The sequence below is a fragment of the Chiloscyllium plagiosum genome, chromosome 9 (assembly GCF_004010195.1).
Source record: "Chiloscyllium plagiosum isolate BGI_BamShark_2017 chromosome 9, ASM401019v2, whole genome shotgun sequence".
NCBI lineage: Eukaryota > Metazoa > Chordata > Chondrichthyes > Orectolobiformes > Hemiscylliidae > Chiloscyllium > Chiloscyllium plagiosum.
This window is the reverse complement of record NC_057718.1, coordinates 83267158-83291462: the sequence shown is the minus strand read 5'-3', so window position 1 is coordinate 83291462 and position 24305 is coordinate 83267158. Positions and strand designations below refer to the sequence as shown.

General features: G+C 38.8%; 1 protein-coding gene across 15 annotated transcripts in view; it reads left to right on the top strand.

Moving 5' to 3' along the window:
• The window catches only part of LOC122552997 (mitogen-activated protein kinase kinase kinase kinase 3), a 297362-nt gene extending 273576 nt beyond the window's left edge, over positions 1 to 23786 (top strand). For 11 of the 15 annotated variants that reach the window (XM_043696362.1, XM_043696366.1, XM_043696357.1 and 8 more), the window contains 9 exons: positions 4553 to 4611; positions 6114 to 6217; positions 7414 to 7585; positions 8619 to 8636; positions 9004 to 9072; positions 10989 to 11081; positions 20086 to 20156; positions 20793 to 20848; positions 22176 to 23786. In XM_043696362.1, the coding sequence (XP_043552297.1) occupies positions 4553 to 4611; positions 6114 to 6217; positions 7414 to 7585; positions 8619 to 8636; positions 9004 to 9072; positions 10989 to 11081; positions 20086 to 20156; positions 20793 to 20848; positions 22176 to 22263 (730 nt within the window). In that variant the 3' untranslated portion in view covers positions 22264 to 23786. The remainder of the gene's footprint in view (positions 1 to 4552; positions 4612 to 6113; positions 6218 to 7413; positions 7586 to 8618; positions 8637 to 9003; positions 9073 to 10988; positions 11082 to 20085; positions 20157 to 20792; positions 20849 to 22175) is intronic. The other 4 variants (XM_043696358.1, XM_043696361.1, XM_043696368.1 and 1 more) reach the window with 1 other exon arrangement.
• Positions 23787 to 24305: the final 519 nt, after the last annotated feature.

The window sequence follows — 24305 nt, the reverse complement described above, 5'->3', positions numbered from 1 at the left end:
CTTAACAAAATTAAATAACATCCCAAAAATGTTGGGAAATGTGTACTCTCGTGAGAAGAGGATCTGAAGCAAATGAGTATTAGAAGGGCAATGTTGTTGGGGAACTTAATGAGATTAAAGGCTGATAAATCCCCAGGGCCTAATAATCTACATCTAGATAAGGGGAAGCCAATGGATGTGGTTTACTCAGTCTTTCAGAACGCTGTTGATAAGCTTCCACGTAAAAGATTAGCATTTAAATTTCCAATACATGGGATTGGAGGTAGTGTATGGATATGGATTGATAATTGGTTGGTAGGCAAGAAACAAATGAGTAGGAATAAATGGGACATTTTTCAAGTGGCAGCCAGTGACTAGTGAGGTACCGTAGGATTCAGTACTTAAATCCCAGTTACATACAATATTGACTTAGCTGAGGGAAAATGTAATATCGCCAACTTTGCAGGCGATACAAAGTTGCATGGAAGGGTGAGTTGGAAGGAAGATGTAGAGATACTTCAATATGATTTGGACAAGTTGAGTGCATGGGCAAATGCATAGCAGCTGAAGTATAATGTGGATAAACCTGTGGTTATCCACTTAGGTAGCAAAAACAGGAGGGCAGATTATTGTCTGAATGGAAATAGATTGTCAAAGGGAGAAGGTGCTGTGAGATCTGGATGTGTTTGTACTGAAAGTAAACATGCAGGTGATAAAGAAAACAAACAGTATGTCAGCCACCATAGAAAGAGGATTCAACTGCAGGAGCAGGGATGTCTTGCTGCAATTGTACAGGTCCTTAGTGAAACCAGACTGGAGTATTGTGTGGAGTTTTGGTCTCCTTTTCTGAGAAGGGATGTTCTGGCAATGGAGGGAGTGCAGTGAAGGTTGACCAGACCCAGTCCTGCTATCCCAGGAATCATGTATGAAGAGAGACCAGATCAGTTAGTGCTATGTTCAATAGAGTTTAGAAGAATGAGTGGGGTTCTTATATAAAATTATAACAACTCTAAACAGGGTAAACAAAAGAAGGATTTTCCTGATGACTGGGGAGTCCAGAACCAGGATCACAGTTTAAAGGTATGGGGTAAGCCATTGAGGACTGAGATGAGAAATGTCTTCACCCAGAGAGTGGGATCATGTTGGATTCTTTGCCACAGAAAGCAGTCGGGGCCTAAACATGAATATTTTCAAGAAACAGTTAGATGTAGTTCTTAGGGCTAAGGGGAACAAAGGATCTGGAGAAAAAGTGGGAAATAGTTACTGCATCAGATGGTGAGCCATGATCATATTGAATAGCGGTATTGGCTCAGAAAGCTAAATGGTCTACTTTTATTGTCTGTTTCCCTTATCGGAAATATTATTTTAGAATATAATTGACTAGGAATATATCCATATCATGGAAAGCATACTTTGTGAAGCAAAAGAGACTAACTGCAAAAGGATAAAATGTTGCATTTGCAAAGAGTACAGTGGAAACTCGATTATCTGAACGTGATGGGCAGCAGTTTTTCGTTCGGATAATTGATTATTTGGAAAATCAAATAAATGCCTTTCCTCTGGGGCTCGGAGGTTTTGAAGTCTGCTCCCTGTTCAGGAGACTGCAAGCAGCACACAGCGTGCAAGGCCCCACCCCCAATCTGGTCCAACCCATCCGCCCGCCCCCACCCCTCTGTAGAATTCCAGGGAAAGTGTGGGGAGAGAGAGGGCAGGCAGTCAGTCATTTGAAGACAGTGCCTGTTTAATCACTGTAAACAAAAGATGTGATCACTGTTGGAAACACGTCTTTGATGTAACGTTTCTATCGGGACCTCGCGATCTCCTTCGGATAATCCGATTTTCAGATAATCGAGGTTCCCTTGTACATGGCTCTCACATGCAGTCACTGTGTTAACAAAACTTTCAGAGGTCACATGACCCAGTTTGAACATATAATAAAGCTAGTGAATTTTAACACATCCAGGGGGAGAATGTAAAAACCAAAGAATTGCAGGTGCTGGAAATCAAAAACAAAATCAGAAATTGATGGGAAAACTGAGCAGATTCTGGCAGCATCTGTGTAGAAAAAGCAGAGTTTTCTGTCCGGTGACTCAGAGGGAGAACTTGCCTGGAACATCAGGCTCTGCCCCCTCTTTTCTCTGAAATCCAGCCTGTCTTCAAAATATGAGAGATAGGAACTTACTAGAAGGTCTCATCACTGCAAGTCAAGTCTTCCTAAAGCAATAAAGTTCTCCTAAAGTCAAATTCAAAATCTACAGCACTGTCTGCAGGAAAGTCAGCTATAAGGCCCCCACTATCTGTAGTTCATGTGCAAAATGACTTTGGCCATTGACCAAAGTTTGAATAATATACAAACATCTGTAATTGTTTTTTTTCTTGATGTTAAAATACTTTTAAAATAATGTTCTTCGGAGTTTTTATTTTTTCTCTAACCTTGGAGACTGTGTTTATTATTTTGCAAGAAGGGTAATTATATGTTAAATCTTTGTTACTAATCTTTATCTCTTTGCTTGAATAAGTTTTTGTTTGCAATTAACCGGTTCTTCATTTTTTACTTAAAACTTGGCTGACTTATGTCTGTATACAGTCTGACATATGTATACTGTAATTGGTAGTATCACCTCTCTGTCTCTAAACTTGAACTTTGTTGTAACCAGTGGAGAAGTGGGACAAGGAATGGATTCGGTTCACCCTTCCTAATTGGCTTCTAACAGCAGTCCTTGTAGGTTTCCCTGGGGAACACCATTGTATACCTTTTCCAATTTTGAAAAAAGCTGTATTTCTCAGACATTTAGTGTTTAAATCCCTGACGTTTCCACCTTTGCCCTAGTACCAAAATAGCTAATCAGTATCACAAATTACATCCTATGTAACTTTGACAAAAGTGAACCGTCTCCCTTGTTGTTCTGAACCTGTCTGCAGTCTTTGACACTGTTGATCACATCAAACTCCTCCAAAATCTTCACTGTTGTCCAGTTGAATGAGATTGCACTTAACTGGCTCCATTCTTGTCATGACTGGTCTCTGGATGAGGATCTGCGTTAGTTCTGATTCCAAATAGGATATTCCCAGAAGGTTATGCTCTTTAGTGAGGGGGGATGTACTGGCTCCTCTTCTTTACTCATCCCTCCCTTGATTGGCCACAACAAGGTTAATTGAAAGAAAAAATTCCTTCCCATGTGCCTAACTTTTCCCAGCCCAAATATATTCGTTTTTAAAACAACAAGCCAATTTAACCAGGCTTTCCTGAGTTTAAAAAACAGTGAGTTTGTTAGTTACTAAATGCAAGAAAATATAAGAGGTGGGCGGCACAGTGGCTCAGTGTTTAGCACTGCTGCCTCACAGCACCAGGGACCCAGGTTCAATTCCAGCCTCGGGCACCTGTCTGTGTGGAGTTCGCACATTCTCCCCATGTCTGCGTGGGTTTCCTCCGGGTGCTTCGTTTCCTCTCGCAGTCCAAAGATGTGCAGGTCAGGTGAATTGGCCATGCTAAATTGCCCATAGTGTTAGGTGCATTAGTCAGAGGCAAATGGGTCTGGGTGGGTTACTCTTCAGAGGGTCGGTGTGGACTTGATGGGCAGAAGGGCCTGTTTTCACACTGTAGGGAATCTAATCTAATCTAATAAAATATGACATGTTTATGCAAATTAGCTGAAATGGATTTGACCAGCTTCCTTCGACAGTGGTCATGCCGATGACTTTTTATAGCAGAAACTTTATTTCCTGTTACCTGCATATGCAGCAGTGCCCCTTTAGAACACATATTAGAGCTGTGGAATTTGACCCACAGCCTAGCACATTGACACACTAGCACGCCAGCTCATTTGCACACAGACAAGGGGTTGCAGATAAATTTTTAACCTCCTTCCTTGTGTATTCCTGGGAGGATGAAACATAACATGTCTTTTGCTCAGAATTAACTTTATTCCAACTCATTGTGTCTGCTGTTGCAACCCACAGGAGATCACATTCAGTTCATCTCTCTCTCTCTCTCTCTCTCTTTCTGAAGTGTTGCTGTCTGAAGCTCCTTTGACACTAAGGGCTTTTAAACAGCCATTGAGTTTACACCTCAGCCATCTCTCAGCTTTTATGTCTGTCTTCTAAAAATAATTGTTGTACTTAAAAGTTTATAATATCCATATGTAATTCAGAATCATGATCCATTTTCATGTCATTCTTATCTGTCTAATTCTGGCCAGAGTATCATTTATAATAGGTCTGTTCCAACTTCTGCACCACTAATCCCAATGTTCCCACTGAGTATCTGTCATTGCACCTTCCTATTCACATCTACATGTGTCCTAGAGGCATCATCTGAAAGCACTGCGTTTGTTTTCATTGATATTCAAGTTTACCTCACCACCACCTCCCTCAACAGCTTCACTGTTTCCAGATTATCATATAGTTTAACCTACATAAGTACTGAATGAACAATTATTGCACCTTGTTTCTGTTATCATTCTAAGTTGATCTCTGACTTGATCTGCTAATGACTTGGAACTATTATTAATTATGAATACACACCATAAAGGATAAATGAATTAGGCATCTGATTGTTAAATTTATTTTATAGGAAATTTGCTGTATCTACAAAAATTCCAGATACAAAAGGCTGCCAAAAATGTTGTGTAGGTAAGGAAATATTTTCTGTTTTCTTGATTATCTCCGTATGTATGGGTCTTAGTCAAGTCGAGAACAAGAATGTAAAAGGTAAGAGCTGAAGTAGACCATACAGTCTTTCAAGGCTGCACCACCACTTAATGATCATCAATAAGGCGCCACTTTACAGTCCAATCCTCATTATCTCCTATACATACCTTTTAATACCTAAAAATCTTCTGATCTCAGTCGCATCTATCGCCCTTCGAGGTAGAGAATTCCAAAAATTCACAACCATTCAACAAAAAAAACTCACTTTTTTAGCACTTTCAATGTAATAATGTAACATCTGAGGGTGTTTCAGAGGGAACATTTATAAACACACAAAATGATGCTATGTCACATAATGTCAGATGACCAGAGACTTGATCAGAGGTAGCTTTTAAGGAGGAAAGAGGTGGAAAGGTGAATGGAGTGTATTTCTGTTAAAATGGGCTTAGGTAACTGAAGGTGAAACCAGTAGTGGTACAGAGATTAAAATTGGGGTTGCGCAAGAAGCCAGTTTCAAAGGAAGGTAAATATCTTAGAGAATTGTAGAGCTGAAGATGGGGCAGGTCAGACCATAGGAGGGTTTGAAAACTTTATGAATTTAAAAATCATGATATTGGTTTGAGAGGATCTTGGTGAGCATAGGGTGATTGATGAATGGGATTTGGTGTAATTGAAGTCATAGGGAGCAGAGGTTTGGATGACCTTAAGTTTACCTCATGTTCTACCATGGGAAACACCAGGAGTCAGTTGCAAGGGAACAAATTTTAAAACAGACAATAAAATCAATCACTTCAGTCTTTCGGATATTTGATTGGAGAAAATATATGCTATTTCAGTATTGAATGTAAGAAAAGCAGCCTGGTTATTTAACAGCAGTAGAGTGTAAAGCAATAGTAGACAAGTAGGGTGTTGTCAGTGTGCATGTGTAAATGGTCTTTTTGGATGATAAGCATGTACATAAATAGGAGGGACCCAAGATCAATTCTTGAAAGACACCAGACGTAGCAGTGCCAGACCGTAAGGCATGAATGCAAGTGGTTCTTCAGCTATGGTTAGGTAGATAAAATATTCTAAGCAGTCTTGGTAAGCGAAACAGCAGTGCAGAAGAAGCTGGAGTTATTGACTGTTTCAGAATTGCTGATAAATTAAGATGGAGAGAAAGGAAAGTTACCTTTGTCATAATCATGTGGGGTATTACTTTTGATTTTGGCACTTTGGCGTGGATGGAGACCTGATTGGAGGGATTCAACTAGGGAGTTTCAGGAAAAAAAAGGATCAATTCTGGAGGTGACAACATGTTCCAGTACTTTGGAGAGGAAATGAAAGCTGAAGATGGAACTGTGGTTTCCTTCCAAAATGTACTACTTCACATTTGTCTGGGTTTAACTTTTTATTTTCCTGTTCTGCTAGTTATCATGTAATTAATTGCATTCCTGATCAGTCTTGACTGGAAAACATACTAAGTTGCTTATTGTTTGTTACAGTGAGAAATCCTTACACAGGACACAAATACCTTTGTGGTGCATTGCAATCCAGCATCGTCTTGTTGGAATGGGTTGAGCAAATGCAAAAGTTTATGTTAATCAAAGTAAGTGAAATGTTTACAAGTGATGTTCAGTCCAAAATCTTTACTTTTTCCTGTAAAATGCAAGGCTAATAACAGAGTTTGAGCAGAGCTGCAACATTTACAAACCTGCATTCCTCTGGCATTAGCCTTTGGCATTAAACTACTCTGCTATTTTATATGATTGTATGTAAAATTGTGCTGTTATTTGTTTGCATCTACCCTCTTGTCTTATGCATCGTGGCCTAGTCAACCTAAGAATAATTGGGAAATATTTGATCATAGAATTCCTACAGATTGGAAACAGGCCCTTTGGCCCAGCAAGTCCACACCAACCCTCCAAAGAGTATCTCTCCCAGACCAATTCCCCTATTACTCTACATTTACCACTGACTAGTGCACATAACCTACACATCCCTGACCACTATGGGCAATTTAGCACGGCCAATTCACCTAACCTGCGCATCTTTGAATTGTGGGAGGAAACCAGAGCACCTGAAGGAAACCCACGCAGATACGGGCAGAATGTACAAATTCCACGCAAACAGTTGCCCAAGGTAGGAATCAAGCCCACGTCCTTGGCACTGTGAGGTAGCAGTGCTAACCACTGAACCACCATGCTGATTTCTTAAAAATCTGGATTGATAATAATTTGTCCTGGGAAAAAGTCAAAAGTCACACATCAGGTTATAGTCCAACAGGTGTATTTGAAATCACATGCTTTCGGAGCAGTGCTCCTTTGTTAGATGAAGTGGGAAAACAAGACACAGGGCTGAGGGGGGTAGTGGGTAAGGGTTGGGATGGATGTTTTTACTGTTGTGGGATATGCAGATTTCGTTATTTGTAATTCGTATCAGCACAACCAAACATTTGTAATTTAAATTGGGGGCTTGAAAACCTGTTTCTTTATAGTTCTTGCGATAAGTATGTACCTTGTACAGTTCTTCCCAAACTACTATTTTATGCATGGCTTGGTATCTTTTTATTTAGTTTAGAAAATTTAAATTTATTGTAGCTGTAGCTTCTGGTGTAATTACTCAAAACGAGTGATTTCATTTTTTTCTTGCAAAATAGTTTCATTTGACCTAGTTTGTTTAGTTCATAAACATAAATAGGACGTTATTTTAAAAAGCTTAAATGAATTATCTAAAATGAGGAATTTATATTTGGTACACCCAAGTAATGTAATGTAAAACATATATCCTTTGTTTTTGGCCTAGCATGTCGACTTCCCTCTGCCAAATCCATTGAAAGTCTTTGAACTACTCGTTGTTCCAGAGCAAGAATACCCCTTGCTATGTGTTGCTGTCAGTAAAGGAACAGAACTTAACCAAGTAGTACGATTTGAAACTGTTAATCCAAATTCTACTTCTTGTTGGTTTACTGAAACAGGTATGTCCACTGTGATTTAATACAAATGAACATAATGACAAATGATTTTTATTTACTCAAGTTTAATTTGAATGATCTGGAAATATGTTGTCATTTACCATAACCTTCTGTATACATTTTGTACTACTAAGTTAACCAAGATGAAACAGATTTGCTTTAAGTTCTTTTTTAACAAAGTGACATTAGAACAGCAGAGATCTGGTTCCAGTTTTCCCACTATTGCTCTTGTTAGAAGAGAGATGCAAGGCTTATGTTTTTCTGGATGTCTGGGGAAGAGAGAGAAGGAGGCAGCAATGAGAAGATTAGAGTAAAAGCCTCTCTTGACATTTTGTTCTGTTTGCAATATCTTTCCTATTTTCTAGTTATATATTTACAACACAGTTGAAGTAGCCTTGTTTTTAGTTAAGTAAAAGTGACTCAGGAGCTACCTTTCCCATAGTACTGTTGGCATGGTCTGGAGAAACTGGATAAGATTGGATTTGAACACGACAGCAGTTTCTTTCTGTACAGTCACATTGTATAACTACATGTTTCACTACATCAAAATCATGTCTTATTCCACAATTTTACAAATGTCCATTTGGTTCAGTAGTTTGTTGAGGGCCTCTCTGCTGGATTCTGTGAATATAGAGATTGGATTGGTGCACAAAGTTTGTTGTCATTACTTCCTCATAACAGTGCAATGAAAAGAGGCAGTATGCTTTGCAACTGCCATATGTGGATGTTGTTTTTGTCAACATTTAGCTTGAGGGTGCTGTAAAATGACATTTAAGTGGATATTATCACTTTTTGAGGATGCAAATTTATTTTGCATTTTCATCCAACTTCCTGCGCAAAAGCAAAATGAATCATGTAACACCATGGTGCTCTTGCCATCCATAAACAATTAGAAAGGTCATGAATATAATGCTTCCTGTGTTGTATGCAACCACAGATCTCAAGTATGGAATGGAAATGAGCATAGATTAGTTATGTAATTTGTCGGATTAGATGAATATACTGCAACTTTGCCTCATTTCTTGTCTTCCTCCAGATCAGTTGAGAGGCAAATGTGAGTATTTACTGAAACCTGTTTAAAAGGTTCAGGTTTTTAATTTTTAAGTTTATTTGTACTGCATGTTATTAGTTCACATCAATAATTTAGTCTGGCATTTAGAAAATTAACATTGCAATTTCTTTGCATTCAAGGTGAAAGGAAACATACATTTGGAGATATTTGTCAGAACTTGTCAGAGTAGAGTTGCCTTTAATCACCACTGCTCACTCACGAAAAAAAATAAGGTTAAACACTCACTACAAAGCCTGAGCAATTTCCACTGGTTCACAGTCTCTCGTCTATTTCACAGGAAAAATAAATGTTTAGAAGAAAGCTGTAAATATGCTGCAGATGAGTAATGCTGTTTTATCACTTGTTACAGATATGCCACAGGCAAATGTCATCCACGTAACCCAGCTAGAAAGAGATACAATAATAGTCTGCATGGATCGTAAGTTTCCAAAAAAAACTTTGTTTTTTAAAAAAAAGTGGCTAAATTATATTGAAAACTAAATTCTATAATTAGCTTATTATTATGTAGATATTTGAGTGAATTGGTACAGTAGTTCTTTCAGTGAGATGACACTGTTACAAATAACAGAATAGCCTCCTTTTTATAATTTTATTAATTCTGTGGTTAAATAATAAACTATTAGCACCCAGTGAGTGCATCAAGGAAAAACTGAAGTTTTTTTTAAACTTTAAATGGTGTGTCTTCAACCTTCATATCAGTCTGTTTATTCCCTTGTTTTAAACTGTTGCTTTTTGATTTTAATGGCCCTTCTAAGCAAAATTGATAATTTCATGCTAGTTTGTTCTGAGTTATAGCAAGCATTGTGGTTGCACTGTTGATCCAATCTAATGGAAAATGATTTGAGATTACCTCAGTTCATTTCACCTGGGATAACTTTCCTGCTAAGGCTCAGTTTTCATCCAGTTTTAGCCCAAGTTAGTATCTAACCTATATCTCAGAACTGAAAGGGCAGAGCTCAAAACCACTGTACAGTATTTTTTTCCCCCTTTTTGGCATTGTAGGTTTTGTTTTTCAGAAAAATATATTCAATATTATATTTTTGAGCTGCTTGCTGAGGAGTATCTTAATGAAGGTTTTTTTCAGTTAATAGTATTATACTGTATAAGATAATTATATTTAAATAGTCCAAGTCCTCACTTTTAGAGAGAACTTTAATTCAGTAACCATACTTCATAAAACTCTAACCCCACTGATTACTTACATCTATACAATCAATTCACAGTAAATTAACTTATTTATATTTTATTTTATGTAATTTTACTTAATTATCCTTAATATATGCACTACTTGTTCCCTTGTTCTGTTAGGTCTTGGGAAATGGTTATTTATGTGGTCAAGTAACATTCATTTAACTGCATCTGTGTTACAAAAATACCAATAAATAAGTCCTTTGGTTATTATGAATTTCTTAAAGATGCTGTTTACCGGAAGTTATTCTACACTGGGCAGTTACTAGGCTCCAATCAGAGCTAAATAACACCTGTCATTGTCTGCAACCCAACAGGGAGATTTTGTTCTGAGGCTGTGTACTCTGCACAGGCTCAAACTAGTCTAACAAGCTTGCGAACTTGGCTGATGACTTAGCAGTGCCATGTGACTCTGTTAAATGGATACTGCCCCAAACTTTGACACACTGTCAGTCTGGGGTTTTTCTGCTGAAGCTATTATCAACTGAAAATGCTTGTTTGTGAAGTCTAAGGCCATAACTAACTGTTGACAAAAGTAGTTAATCAAACTTTCCTCATACTTTTTAAAAAAAACACCTCGTCTTCACTGGAGACAACCTCATTGTAAAGTAGATAGAATATTTATAGTGCTGATTTGGACCCTGTTTAATTTAAAACCACATGGATTTATAGAAGACCTTGTAAAAAAGAGCAAGAATTATATAAGGTAGGTAAGCTCATCTGATTTACCTGAGATGGGTTTTTAATAGATAATCATCTTGATACAACTTGTTCAGTTACAATATTAGAATATAGCTTCACCTATACACCATACTTATTGAAACATGGATTAAAAACTAATTTTACACTTAAGTCATCTTTGTGACAAAATTGAAGAAAAGGTAAAAAATATTCACACTTGCCTAATGAATTCTATTAAACGTATTTGTTGAATATTTTGAAAGTAAATGCGTAATTGTTTAAAGTATTGATAGGTAATATGCCTCTTTCAATAAATGTTCACCGTTAGTTAATTAGCAAGAATATTATTTTTCACATGTGTTTGGAACACTTCAAGGAACTATATTGATACTCCATCTTTGGAAATATACCAAAGTATACTATTCAATTACATATTTGTTTCTCTTTTGTGCTTTAACATGCCAGGATGTTTAAAGATTGTAAATCTCCGAGGTAGATTGAAATCGAGCAGAAAGCTATCATCAGAACTAACATTCACTTTTCAAATTGAATCAATAGGTAAGGGTTTCTTTTCAACCTCGAGGATCTGTTGCATTGAAATGTGGGAATTATCATATTTTTAAAAAGTCATATGAATAATCATTTAAATTTGTCTTTTCTACTTATACATTTTCCAAACTACAAATTTATGTTGACTTTCAAAGACAATTTGATTCTCTAATTCTGTACAGCAAATTTTTGACATGGCTCTTACTTAAACTCTCTAAACTTTAAATCCAGTTTTCATTTCTAGCATAAATACACAACTAAGATTCAGGTGTTAAATTCATTCAGTTCTGCTCACTGCATCTTCTCTTTTACACCTGCTGCCATCCGAATGTACCAATTGAAAGCATGCAGATCAGGTCTGCATTCAAGAACAGCTGAGTCAGTTCTGTCACTGGTTGAGCTTTTGGGCTGAAATTAGTCAGAGTTGTGGGGACCCCAACAAGGGGCTGGAAGTCCAGTTCAATCTTGCATTGGCCATTTAGGATACTGCCCACATGGGGCTGGGGCTTGCCAGGGTCAGTGAAAGGTGGCTGCTTGATGGGAGGGTAGTGGCTGATTAAGAGGGTTATCCCATGCCTTTGAGGAAAGCTGATTTATCTGGCAGTCTGCCTCTGGGCAGTGAGTGATCCAGAGATAAAATGGCAGCAGTGATGAGAAAAAAAATCTGTCTTTCTATTAGAGTAGTTCTGAGTCCTGTGTCATCTCAAAAAAAGTAACCTTTGAATATTACAAGAAAACTATACAAAGCACTTCAAACCTGCTGACCAGCCAACATTCCCTCCTGGTCTCCATGTTAGTCAATTTTGTTAATGCCTTTCCCTCTTCAAGTCTCTGTCTTAAAACCAGCCCTTCACTCCTCCAATTTCCTTTTTCAATCCTTATTTCTAACTTATTTTTTGGACACTGAGTAAAGCTACTACTTATCCATTATTCCTCTTTGTATCCAAGATTTGTACCTAGGTCCCTGTACCTAAGGTGGCGCCATTAGAGGCGGCCATTGTAAAAGCCTTTCATTGTACTCCTGTATTTCTGTACTGGAGTACATGTGACAATAAAGGATATTCTATTTTAAACTACCATTCCATAGCATCTCAACTTAGACTGTAATAGTAATTGATCATATTCTTTCTAAGTAAATTTGAAGCAAACCCCAGATGTTACAAATTCCCAGCTTCTTCCTCCTCCCCTAGATACTTGAAAAGTTTACTGCCTTCCAAATCTATTCCCACCTTTGACACAACTCTGTTTGAACGCCTTCACTGGGCTTTCTGCCCTTGTAACAATATTGAAACTACTCCGATCAAAGTCACAAATAACATCCACTGTGACAAAGGTAAACCTGCAATCCTTGTACTTTTCAACCTGTTAGCATTCTTTGACACAGTTAACTACAAAATCCTCCTGCAATGCATCTCTGTCCTCTAATTGCACTCACCTAGTTCCATTCTTATGTAATTGAAGCCAGGGAATAATTTTCAATAGCTTCTCATCCCGTTCCTGTTGTCTCTGGTGTTCCCAAAATTCAATCCTTTATCCCCTATTATTTCTTAACTATATTGCTGTATGTAAATTACGACAAGCTACCTTTAAATTGAGTATTTGTTAAGAAATCTCAATCAAATACTGAAACGATTACTTAAATTTTATTGCATGTAGCAACCAAAATAAGACCATTCAAGTAAGTAAGTTAACCCTCACGTTTTAACTTAGCTATTATCCAACTAATGTTGGAATTTAGCTACAGTTCCAATTAACAGCATCTGTCTCTGAATGTCCAGGGTTCGATCCTTGTGGCATGCTGTTCTCTGCAGTTCAGCCACTGAAGAATCCTTAAGTTGAATTCTTGTAGAATTTTCTGTCTTGAAGTTTCCAGTGTGATGTTATTGATGATACATTCATCCACATCTTGGATTACACTTCTGGAGTCATCAAGTCTGTAGCTTGCCTCCTTCTTAGGATTAACTTCCCTGTTCCTTACATTCATTATTAGCGGTTTGTTTGAAGCGCACTTTCATGCAATTAACCCCTCCGCCTCAGGACATTCCTTCTGTAGGAAGTATTGCTTGCCCATTTGTCACAAGGCAGCAGATTATCGTCAGTTGTTACCTCCTGTCTTCCAGGAAACAGCTTGTTTTTATGATACTTTGACTCCTTCCCCATGATGGTGAATTGGCATTTCCTTTTAATTCCTTTATAGACAAGCAGGAGGCTGGAAGAGCATAGCAAGCCAGGCAGCATGAGGAAGTGGTGAAGTCGACATTTCGGGTATAACCCTTCAGGAGTTTACTTGTCAACTTCTCCACCTCCTGATGCTGCCTGGTTTGCTATGCTTTTTGAGCCTCCTGCTTGTTTACTTTGGATTCCATTTTTTTTTGTCTTTAATTCCTTTATAACTGTTTCTTCTTGTCCCTTTCAACTCAGGAAACAGTTTATTCCAGAAAGTGTTATTTCTGATTCTTAGGATCCCTGAACACTGATTAAAATTTTGAAGTTTACAGTATCACAGTATGCTGTCCCTCAGTGACATGTTCAAAAAAGCAGCTGTATCTTGTCACCACTTTCCTCAATTTATCTGTTGTAGCTAAACTAAGAACAAAGAAAATTACAGCATAGGAACAGGCCCTTTGGCCCTCCAAGCCTGCGCCGATCCAGATCCTCTATCTAACCCTGCCACCTATTTTCTCAGGATCTGTATCCCTTTGCTCCCTGCCCATTCATGTATCTGTCTAGATACATCTTAAGTGATGCAATTGTTCCTGCCTCTACCACCTCTGCTGGCAACGTGTTCCAGGCCCCCACTATCCTCTACGTGAAGAACTTTCCACGCATATCTCCCCTAAACCTTTCCCCTCTCTTTGAGCACGTGACCCCCAGTAATTGAGTTCCGCGCTCTGGGGAAAAAAGATTCTTGATATCCACCCTGTCTATACGTCTCATTATTTTGTAGACCTCAATCAGGTTCCCCCCTCAACCTCTGTCTTTCGAATGAAAATAATCCTAATCTATTCAACCTACAAAATTATGAGGGGCATGGATAAGGTAAATAGGCAAAGTCTTTTCCCTGGGGTCGGGGAGTCCAGAACTAGAGGGCATAGGTTTAGGGTGAGAGGGGAAAGATATAAAAGAGACCTAAGGGGCAACTTTTTCACGCAGAGAGTGGTACGTGTATAGAATGAGCTGCCAGAGGATGTGATGGCGGCTGGTACAATTGCAACATTTAAGAGGCATTTGGATGGGTATATGAATAGGAAGGGTTTGGAAGGATATGGGCCGGGTGCTGGTGGGTGGGACTAGATTGGGTTGGGATATCTGGTCGGCATGGACAGGTTGGACCGAAGGGTCTGTTTCCATGCTGTACAACTCTATGACTCTCCTTATAGCTAGCACCCTCCATATTAGGCAACATTCCTGGTGAACCTTCTCTGCACCCTGTCCAAAGCATCCACATCCTTTTCGCAATGTGGTGTCCAGAACTGTATGCAGGAAGCGGTGAAGTTGACATTTCGGGTATAACCCTTCTTCAGGAGTTTACTGTATTCCAAATGCAGCCGAACCAAAGTCCTATACAACTGTAACATGACCTGCCAACTCTTGTACTCAATACCCCATCCAATGAAGGAAAGCAAGCCGTATGCCTTCTTGACCACTTTACTGACCTGCGTTCCACCTTCAGGGAACAATGGACCTAAACACCCAGATGTCTCTGTATATCAATTTTCCCCAGGACTTTTCCATTTACTGTACGGTTTGCTCTTGAATTGAATTTTCCAAAATGCATCATCTCGCATTTACCCGGATTGAACTCCAACTGCTATTTCTCTGCCCATCTCTCCAATCTGTCTATATTCTGCTGTATTCTCTGACAGTCCCCTTCACAATCTGCTACCCCCTACACTAATCCTGATGTCATCTGCAAACTTGCTAATCAGGCAACTGAAACCATCCTACAAATCATTTATATATATCGCAAACAACAGTGGTCCCAGCATGGATCCCTAGATCCACTGATCACAGGTCTCCATTTTGAGAAACTCCTTTCGACTATTACTCTGTCTCCTGTTACCCAGCCAGTTCTCTATCCATCTAGCTCGAACACCCTGGACACCGTGCGACACCTTCTCCATCAGCCGACCATGGGGAACCTTATCAAATGCCTTACTAAAGTCCACGTATATTACATCTACAGCACTCCCCCTCAATCAATCAACTTTGTCACCACCTCAAAATTCTATTAGGTTTGTAAGACATGACCTTCCCTGACCATTATTGATAAGCCCATTTTCTTCCAAATGGGAATAGATCCTATTCCTCAGTATCTTCTCCAGCAGCTTCCCTACCACTGACGTCAGGCTCACCGATCTATAGTTACCCGGCATATCCCTGCTACCCTTCTTAAACACGGGGACAGCATTAGCAATTCTCCAGTCCTCTAAGACCTTACCCATGTTCAAGGATGCTGCAAAGATATCTGTTAAAGCCCCAGTTATTTCCTCTCTTGCTTCCCTCAGTAACCTGGGGTAGATCCCATCCGGACCTGGGGACTTGTCCATCTTAATGCCTTTTAGAATACCCAAAACATCCTCCCTCCTTCTACTGACTTGATCTAGAGTACTCCAGCATCTATCCCTAACCTCAACATCCATCATGTCCCTCACCTCGGTGAATACTCATTAAGTACTCATTAAGTACTCATTAAGAATCTCACCCATTTTCTTTGACTCCACACATAACTTTCCTTCTTTGTCCTTGAGTGGGCCAACCTTTTCTCTAGTTACCCTCTTGCTCCTTATATATGAATAAAAGGCTTTGGGATTTTCCTTAACCCTGTTTGCTAAAGATATCTAATAACCCTTTTAGCCTCTTAATTCCTCATTTCCGATTGGTCCTACATTCCCGATATTCTTCCAAAGTTTTGTCTGTCTTCAGTAGTCTTGACCTTATGTACGCATCCTTTTTCCTCTTAGCTTGTCTCACAATTTCACCTGTCATCCAGGGTTCCCTAACCTTGCCATTTCGATCCTTCATTTTCACAGGTACATAACTTTCCTGAACTCTAATCAACCTCTCTTTAAAAGCCTCCCACATATCGAATGTGGATTTACCTTCAAATAGCTGCTCTGAATCTACATTTCCTAGCTCCTGCCGAATTTTGGTATAGTTGGCACTCTTCCTTTTGTCTTTGTCCATGAGTATTCTAAAACTTATGGAATTGTGATCACTATTCCTAAAGTAATCCCTTACTGAACCACATGGCCGGGCACATTTCCCAACACCAGGTCCAGTATGGCCCCTTCCCGAGTTGGATTATTTACATTCTGCTCTAGAAAACCCTCCTTAATGCTCTTTACAAATTCTGCTCCATGTAGACCTCTAACACTAAGTGAATCCCAGTCAATGTTGGGAAAATTAAAATCTCCTATCACCACCACCCTGTTGCTCTTATATCTTTCCATAATCTGTTTACATATTTGCACCTCTAACTCACTTTTGCTGTTGGGAGGCCTGTAGTACAGTCCCAACATTGTTATTGCACCCTTCCTATTTCTGAGCTCTGCCCATATTGCCTTACTGCTTGAGTCTCCATAGTGTCTTCCTTCAGCACAACTGTGATAATTTCTCTGACTAGTAATCCAACTCCTCCACCCGTTTACCTCCTATTCTATTCTGCCTGAAGCATTGATATCCTGGGATATTTAATTGCCAATCATGCCCTTCCCTTAAACAAGTCTAAGTCCTAGCAATAACATCATGCTCCCAGGTACTAATCCAAGCCCTGAGGTCATCTGCTTTACCTACTGCACTTCTTGCATTAAAACAAATGCACCTCAGATCACCAGTCCCTTTGCATTCATCATCTGCTCCCTACCTCCACTTCCCCTTAGTCACGCTGACTTCATTATCTAGTTCCTTGCAGACTTTAGTTGCTACCTCCTTCCTGTTCACTAACCTCCTCATTTGGTTCCCATCCCCCTGCCACATTAGTTTAAACCCTCCCCAACAGCATTAGCAAAAGCGCCCCCAAGGACATTGGTTCCAGTTCGGCTCAGGTGGAGACCATCCAATTTGTAATAGTCCCACCTCCCCCCAGAACCGGTCCCAAAACTCTGAACCCCTCCCTCCTGCACCATCTGTCAAGCCATGCATTCATCCTGCTTATTCAACATTCCTACTCTGACTAGCACGTGGCACTGGTAGCAATCCTGAGATTACTACCTCTGAGCTCCTACTTTTTAACTTGGCTCCTTAAATTCTGCTTGTAGGATCTCATCCTGTTTTTGACTGATATTGTTCGTGCCAATATGCACCACGGCAACTGGCTGTTCACCCTCCCCCTTGAGAATGTTCTGCAGCTGATCTGAGACATCCCTGACCCATCCACCTGGGAGGCAACATACCATTTGGGAGTCTTGTTTTCAACCACAGAACTGCCTATCTCACCCCCCTCCCCCGCCTTACAATTGAATCCCCTATGACTATAGCCCTTCCACACTTTTCTTTTCCTGCCCTTCTGTAGAGCAGAGCCAGCCACCGTGCCGTGAACCTAGCTACTGCTATCTTCTCCGGGTGAGCCATCTCCCCCAACAGCATCCAAAACGGTATACCTGTTTAGGAGGGGACAACCGCAGGGGTACCTGCACTGCCTTTCTGCTCTTTTTCTCTGCCTTTTGGTCACCCAGTCCCTCAACAATCTTAATCTGCAGTGCAACCAAAACACTAAACGTACTATCCACAACCCCCTCAGCATCATGTATAGTCCAACGTTAGTCCATCCACAGCTCCAGAGCCGTCATGCGATCTAACAACAGCTGCAACCGGACATACTTCCTGCACGTGAAAGGGCCAGGGACATCAGCTGTATGCCTGAGCACCCACATTGAGCAAGAGGAGCTGAACATGGGTCTGAGATCTCCTGCCATTTTCAACCTTAACTTTAGCTTTAGTCTTAGCTTAAGTAAGACTGTTGTTTTTGTTAGAGGAGGAGGGCAGGTGGGAGACACTAAACGTGTAGTGTCACTGATTCAGCCACTATCCAAATAAAACGGTTTCATTCACCTTCCCAGTAGCCCTCTGGTCCTCGTTCTCACCTCTTGACAAATGGAGGCCCTGACACCCAAGGTAAGTTTTTTTTTTTTTAAATGGTTTCAACTCACCTTCCCAGCAGCCCTCTGGTCCTCACTCTCACCTCTTGACTGTTGAATCCTGAACTAGCATCCGGCACTGGGTGAACAGAGACTTTGTGATAATTTATAGTTCCCACTACAGACTCCATTCCCTTTCTATTCACTCCATCTCTTCCCGATAATGATCGAAGATTAAATAGTTTGTTCACAGCTTCGGTATCACATCAGATGCCCTAGAAGAGCACCAAGATTGTATATCCGTCAATTCTGAGACTTCCATATTTCTACCTCTATAACGCTGCCCCCATCTCACTTGACCTGCTACTGAAACTCTCTTATGCTTTTGTTGCCTTTGGACTTGATCGTTTCAATGCACCTTTGGCTATTATCTCGCATTCCATCCTTAAATGTAAGATTATCCAAAGCTCTGCTGTCAACTTCTTCAGTCATTTGTTACAACTTAACCTGTGCTCACTGACCTACATTCATTCCACCTTAAGCAATGTTCAGTTTCAGATCTGCCCATGGTTTCTTAATTCCTTATATCTCCAGCATGGTGTCTGTGCCCCGCTAATTCTAGTGTCCAAAAGATCCTGATTTTAATCATCCCACCATCAATAACCATTGCCTTCAGTTACCTAAATCCCAAGTTCTGGATTACTTCTCCTACATTTGACTACCTTTGTACTTCACTTTGTTCCTTTTAGACCTTTCTTAAAACTGCTTAGCTCAAATCACCAAAATATTGGTCAAATATCTCATTATATGGCTCAGTGTCATATTTTGTTTTACAATGCTGTTGCAATGCTTTTGCAAAGTGCCTTGGGCACGTCATTGCCCCAAATATGTTTTATGTATACAAGTTGTCAAGTGCAGCAACAGGGTACTATACAATTTTTTTTTTTGCATTTTGTTCACTCCAATATATAAAATGTATGAATGATGCACAAATTATAATTATATTGCTTATCCTCAGATTTTTATTGGTTATCACTGGCTTTCAGATGTATTAAGACCATAAGACATAGGAGGGAAGTAAGGCCATTCGGCCCATCGAGTCCACTCCGCCATTCAATCATGGCTGATGGGCATTTCAACTCCAATTACCCGCGTTCTCCCCGTAGCCCTTAATTCCTTGTGACATCAAGAATTTATCAATCTCTGCCTTGTAGACATTTAGTGTCCCAGCCTCCACTGCACTCTGTGGCAATGAATTCCACAATTACATACAGTGTGGAAACAGGCCCTTCGGCCCAACAAGTCCACACCAACCCACCGAAGCGTAACACACCCAGACCCAGTCACCTACATTTACCCCTTCACCTAACACTACAGGCAATTTAGCATGGCCAATTCACCTAACCTGCACATTTTTGGACTGTGGGAGGAAACCGGAGCACCCGGAGGAAACCCACACAGACACTGGGAGAATGTGCAAACTCCACACAGACAGTCGCCTGAGGCGGGAATTGAACCCGGGTCTCTGGCGCTGTGAGGCAGCGTGCTAACCACTGGCAGTTATAAGGACTCTACATTTTCACAGGAGAGTTTTTTGCCATGTGGTGATCAGATATTACTCCTGAAATCAAAGCATTCCATTTGGCAGCTGATTGGTGAAAAACAATGAACTGGAATTGGCTTCTTTGAGTTGCCCCCTAATATGACATAAACACAATGCTGAGAGTGTGTGGTGTTCAAAAAGGTTGTATGTCATCTCACTGTGAGTGGCTTCGCTATGTTTTAAAATGTATTTCTGTATAGTTTTGTAATGCTAATCTATATCTCAAACATTGTTGAAACCTAATAGTTAATGCCATTTTGGTTTTGACTGTTTATGGATTGATCTTGCCAGTTGGCATTCAGCAGACAACTTGTATTTCTCCTTTTTTTAGTTTGTTTACAGGATAGTGTTCTTGCTTTCTGGAAACATGGAATGCAGGGGAGAAGTTTTAAGTCAAATGAGGTAAAAGTCATAAATATTCTCATCCAATGTTCTCTCTAAACTGTGTGGCTGAAGGATTTACGTAAGCAGATTGACATTCTTCAAGAAGCTGCTGTAGTACATGGACCTTGGAGGTCCATGCAGTGGCCAAAATTTTTACAAGGAACATAGTTTTCATCTGCAACTTTAAGTATTGTAACTAGCCTTTTGATTGATAATAATTTGACATTACAAACTAAATACAAATGGAAGCTCAAGCCACTCTAAATAGTGTTGAGTTAACAATATTTAGAGAGTGTTCTATAGTTTCCAGCCTCTTCCCAGTGAGAATAGTATTTATCAATGGAATAGACTTTCATTAGATATATTTATTTCCATATTAACATTTGCCACAAGGATCAGTATGATGGTGCATGTTTGGATTATTCCAATTTACTTTCTGTTTGATTATCCCTATTGGATTGTTGAACAAGACACAATGTGTCTTGTTTCATTCTAGAACAAGACTAGGTTTTCCATTATGAGAATTCTAAGTGTTATTTACTCTCAATATTAAACTGTCAAATTTGATATGTCCTAACATAATTGAGGACCAAGTCTGTTAATATGTTGTAAATGTATTGCTAATTAATCCTGGAAATGTATTTTTTTGTCTAGATTACACAAGAAATATGCGATAATTCAAGAATCTTCAAACTTTTAGGCTCTGACAGGTTAGTAAACATGATGCTGCTGCTGCAGTAACAATCTACTCATTTTGTATTGCTAAATATCTTCAAAACAGATTTTCATTTCACTTTTGCATTGGACGGAAGTTCGAGGAAAAGATTACACTTCATTTTATATTTATAAAAGAAAGCTAGGTTTTCAATCTACTGTCAGGTAGTGAAAATGCATAAGGAAACAGGTTGGACTGAGTTATATTTAATACATTGTAGATTTTGATACTGAATAAATTAAATTTGCTGCAACAGATATTTTGCATTTGGGTGTGTGGATAAGTAAAATTAAAGTATTAGTGCCTAGAAAATGAGTAGTGGGTAATCTTTGAAGACCGTGTTTAAAGTAGTTACAATTATCGGAGTTCATTTAAAAGTAAATTAGAATATTAATAATCATTATTACTAGTTTGTGCAGTCAGGTTCTCCATAAATAGTGATGTTTCTTAGTCATCCATTAAAGGTGTATTTTTTGATTTGGGAAGGTGGTACCGCAATCAAATGATCTGGTCCTGATCAGTAGAATCATTCATTAATTGAAGTATGGTTGTTAAATTCAATTGGGATTGTGATTTTGACAGTTCCTTAATTAGTGTGCACAATTCTAACAATGTTCAAGTTGCCCAGGACTTTTTTTCCCAACTTACTGCACGATAGGTCTTGTTGGTAAAGCTGGGAGCAAGTGAGGACTGCAGATGCTAGAGATCGGAGTCAAAAGGTGTTCTGCTGGAAAAGCATAGCCGGTCACGCAGCATCCGAGAAGCAGGAGAATCAACGTTTCGAGCATAAACTCTTCATCAGGAAGAACTTATGCTTGAAAAGTCAACTCTCCTGCTCATCAGATGCTGCCTGACCAGCTGAGCTTTTCCAGCACCACGCTCATTGACTCTTGGTGGGGTAGCTGCATGAGTGCAGTGTAGCCTCTGGTAAGTGCAGTTCTTTATGTATGAGCCTACAAAAGTAACAGCTGGATCAATCCACAAAGCATTTTGAGATCATCTTGTGTTCATCCTACAATCTACACTTAAACCATTTGCTACAAGAGTAAGTAATCATTTTTAAATCCCTTTTGTCCTTTTCAGCCGTTAGGCTTGGGGATATTGTGATCAATTGCCAAGCTGTCATTAGTTGCTCTACCTGAGATATGTAACTCAGCACAAATCTGTAATTGCATTTAAAATCTTAGCGATCTGTAGAATGGAACAAAGGATAAAGTCTTTAGTCACCCAAGTTTTTTTGAATGGTGATTTTGATTTGGTTTGTGTTTGAATAAATGTAGATAATAAATAAATTATTAAATATGCTTTTTATTTCTTTGTAGGGTTGTGGTGCTGGAAAGCAGACCAACAGATAACCCAACTGCTAATAGCAACTTGTACATCTTGGCTGGCCATGAAAACAGCTACTAACTGCCATCAGAGTTTTGCATGGGAGTGTGCATAAAGAAAATTCAATTGCTTTCTTCAGCATTGAAGGATATTTGAGATTGTCAGAAGCCACAGTGACGTCTATTTATCATAGACAAAAATCAATATTTTATTTATTGTGGCATGAAACCTATGTGGAGGACGTTAAGTTCCACAACACCTTAACTTCAAAATGCTACACAAGTGCTTGTAATCTATGTACATAAAAGTGTAGTTTTTTTCAGTATGTACTTCATATTGTTGAAGTCACACCCTATAACTCTTAATGTAGATAATAGTGCATATTGTGTACAGGTAAGTATCTTTACTGTACAGATTTGTATAGGTTTGCATGATGCAAAAGTTAATTTGGGTACTGCTTTTAAGGAATTATTTGAAATTTACTTTATTCAATTGAGATTAGTATATATTTTGCAACATGAAATGAGCAGTATACCCATCTAATCATCTAACACTTGTATTTTTAAGTGTAATTTAGTAATTTGGATATCAATTGGAGTAACCTTGAAGGATTATAATCCAAACCTTCATCTATTTGTATGCTTGTTGGTTTTAATAGTTTCCTTGCAAGTACACTGGTATTAAGTTTGCACAATAATGCTGATAAAATGTGATGTATTTTACTCGTGGTGAACTCTGGGGCATCCATTTGGATTTAATTGTCCTATTTTAAGAGTAGTAGAAGGATGCTGCAGTTTAATAGCTGTTGATGTCTGTTATATATCATGTTTTAAAAACAAAAAAATTGGGTTGGCCAATATTTACTATCCTGATGACATCTGAATTTTACTTGGTAAAAAGTAGATATGATAGTCGCCTTTCTCTGCTCTCGTCATGTTAACCCATACTGGCAAGATTCCAAAAGCAAATAAGATTGTACTTTTTGTACTTGGATAAATGAAAACACTGTAAAAAGTTTAAACTAACTATGAAACCAATACACAATGTTCAGAAAGTCTTGGATCACAAAAGTATACACAACTTTTGATGTAACACTATATCATTGCATTATTATCACTCAGTAATACATTCTCAGCTGCCAATAACTTTTGTAACTGAAACATGATTTTTCTAAATGAAAGGGTTTGAAATATCTCATTTTAGTTTTTCAATTTGAATTTTCTTTGTGTAAGCCTTATTCTGCCAAATCTATAAACATACTTCAGAATGTCTCCCAAACTGTTGTATGTTCCTTTATACACTGCAGATGTTAGTTTAGTGTTTCTACCTCATGTAGATACAAGTTTTGTTGGAAACACTCGGCACAAGAGCATTATTGGTATTCTAGGTATTCTGATTCAGTCAAGTTGCAGTACCTAATATTTGTACAAAGTATCAACATAATTGCATATATGGGCTTGTTACTTTTTTATATATTTTTCCATGTTTTCATTTGGTTGTGGTCATCGGGATCAAAATGTTTTGATTTGTGTCTGACATGATCCATTCAGATGTTTCCTGTTGTGTATATACTGTAAAATAAATTCAAAGGGTTTGCATTTAAAGTTTTCTTTTCAATTATGTGGGTCTGAAATATTTCATGCCAATGTTGTTACTTCCAACAATACTTGGAAACTGTGGTGCTACAGTTGCTGTCCGGAGCACACACCTTGTCTGTCCTGTCCTGTTCACTGACTGTACTATGTAGAGTATTCACCCACAAAGATATCAAGTGAGCTATTTACTATATTTTTTGCCTTAAGTCAATATAGCCTTTGTGCAATATCCCATCCTCCCATGAAGTTCAATGATTTAAACAAGTGGAAAACAATGTGATTAATGAGGGGAAAAATTAATTTTAATTCCGAAGTTTACATATTAATACGGGTTAAAAATAGAGGTTAACAGCGTTTTCTTGGGGGTGAGTGGTATTCATTTCAATTGGTTTAACTCTAGTAATGAGATTAAATATTTTAAGGTTTGTTGCTTAGAGTACAGCAAACAAATACTGATTCGCATAACCTTTTAAGAATGTTTAATTTATTGATGCTTTTAACAAATCTGTAGTGGTATTTTTAGAAACA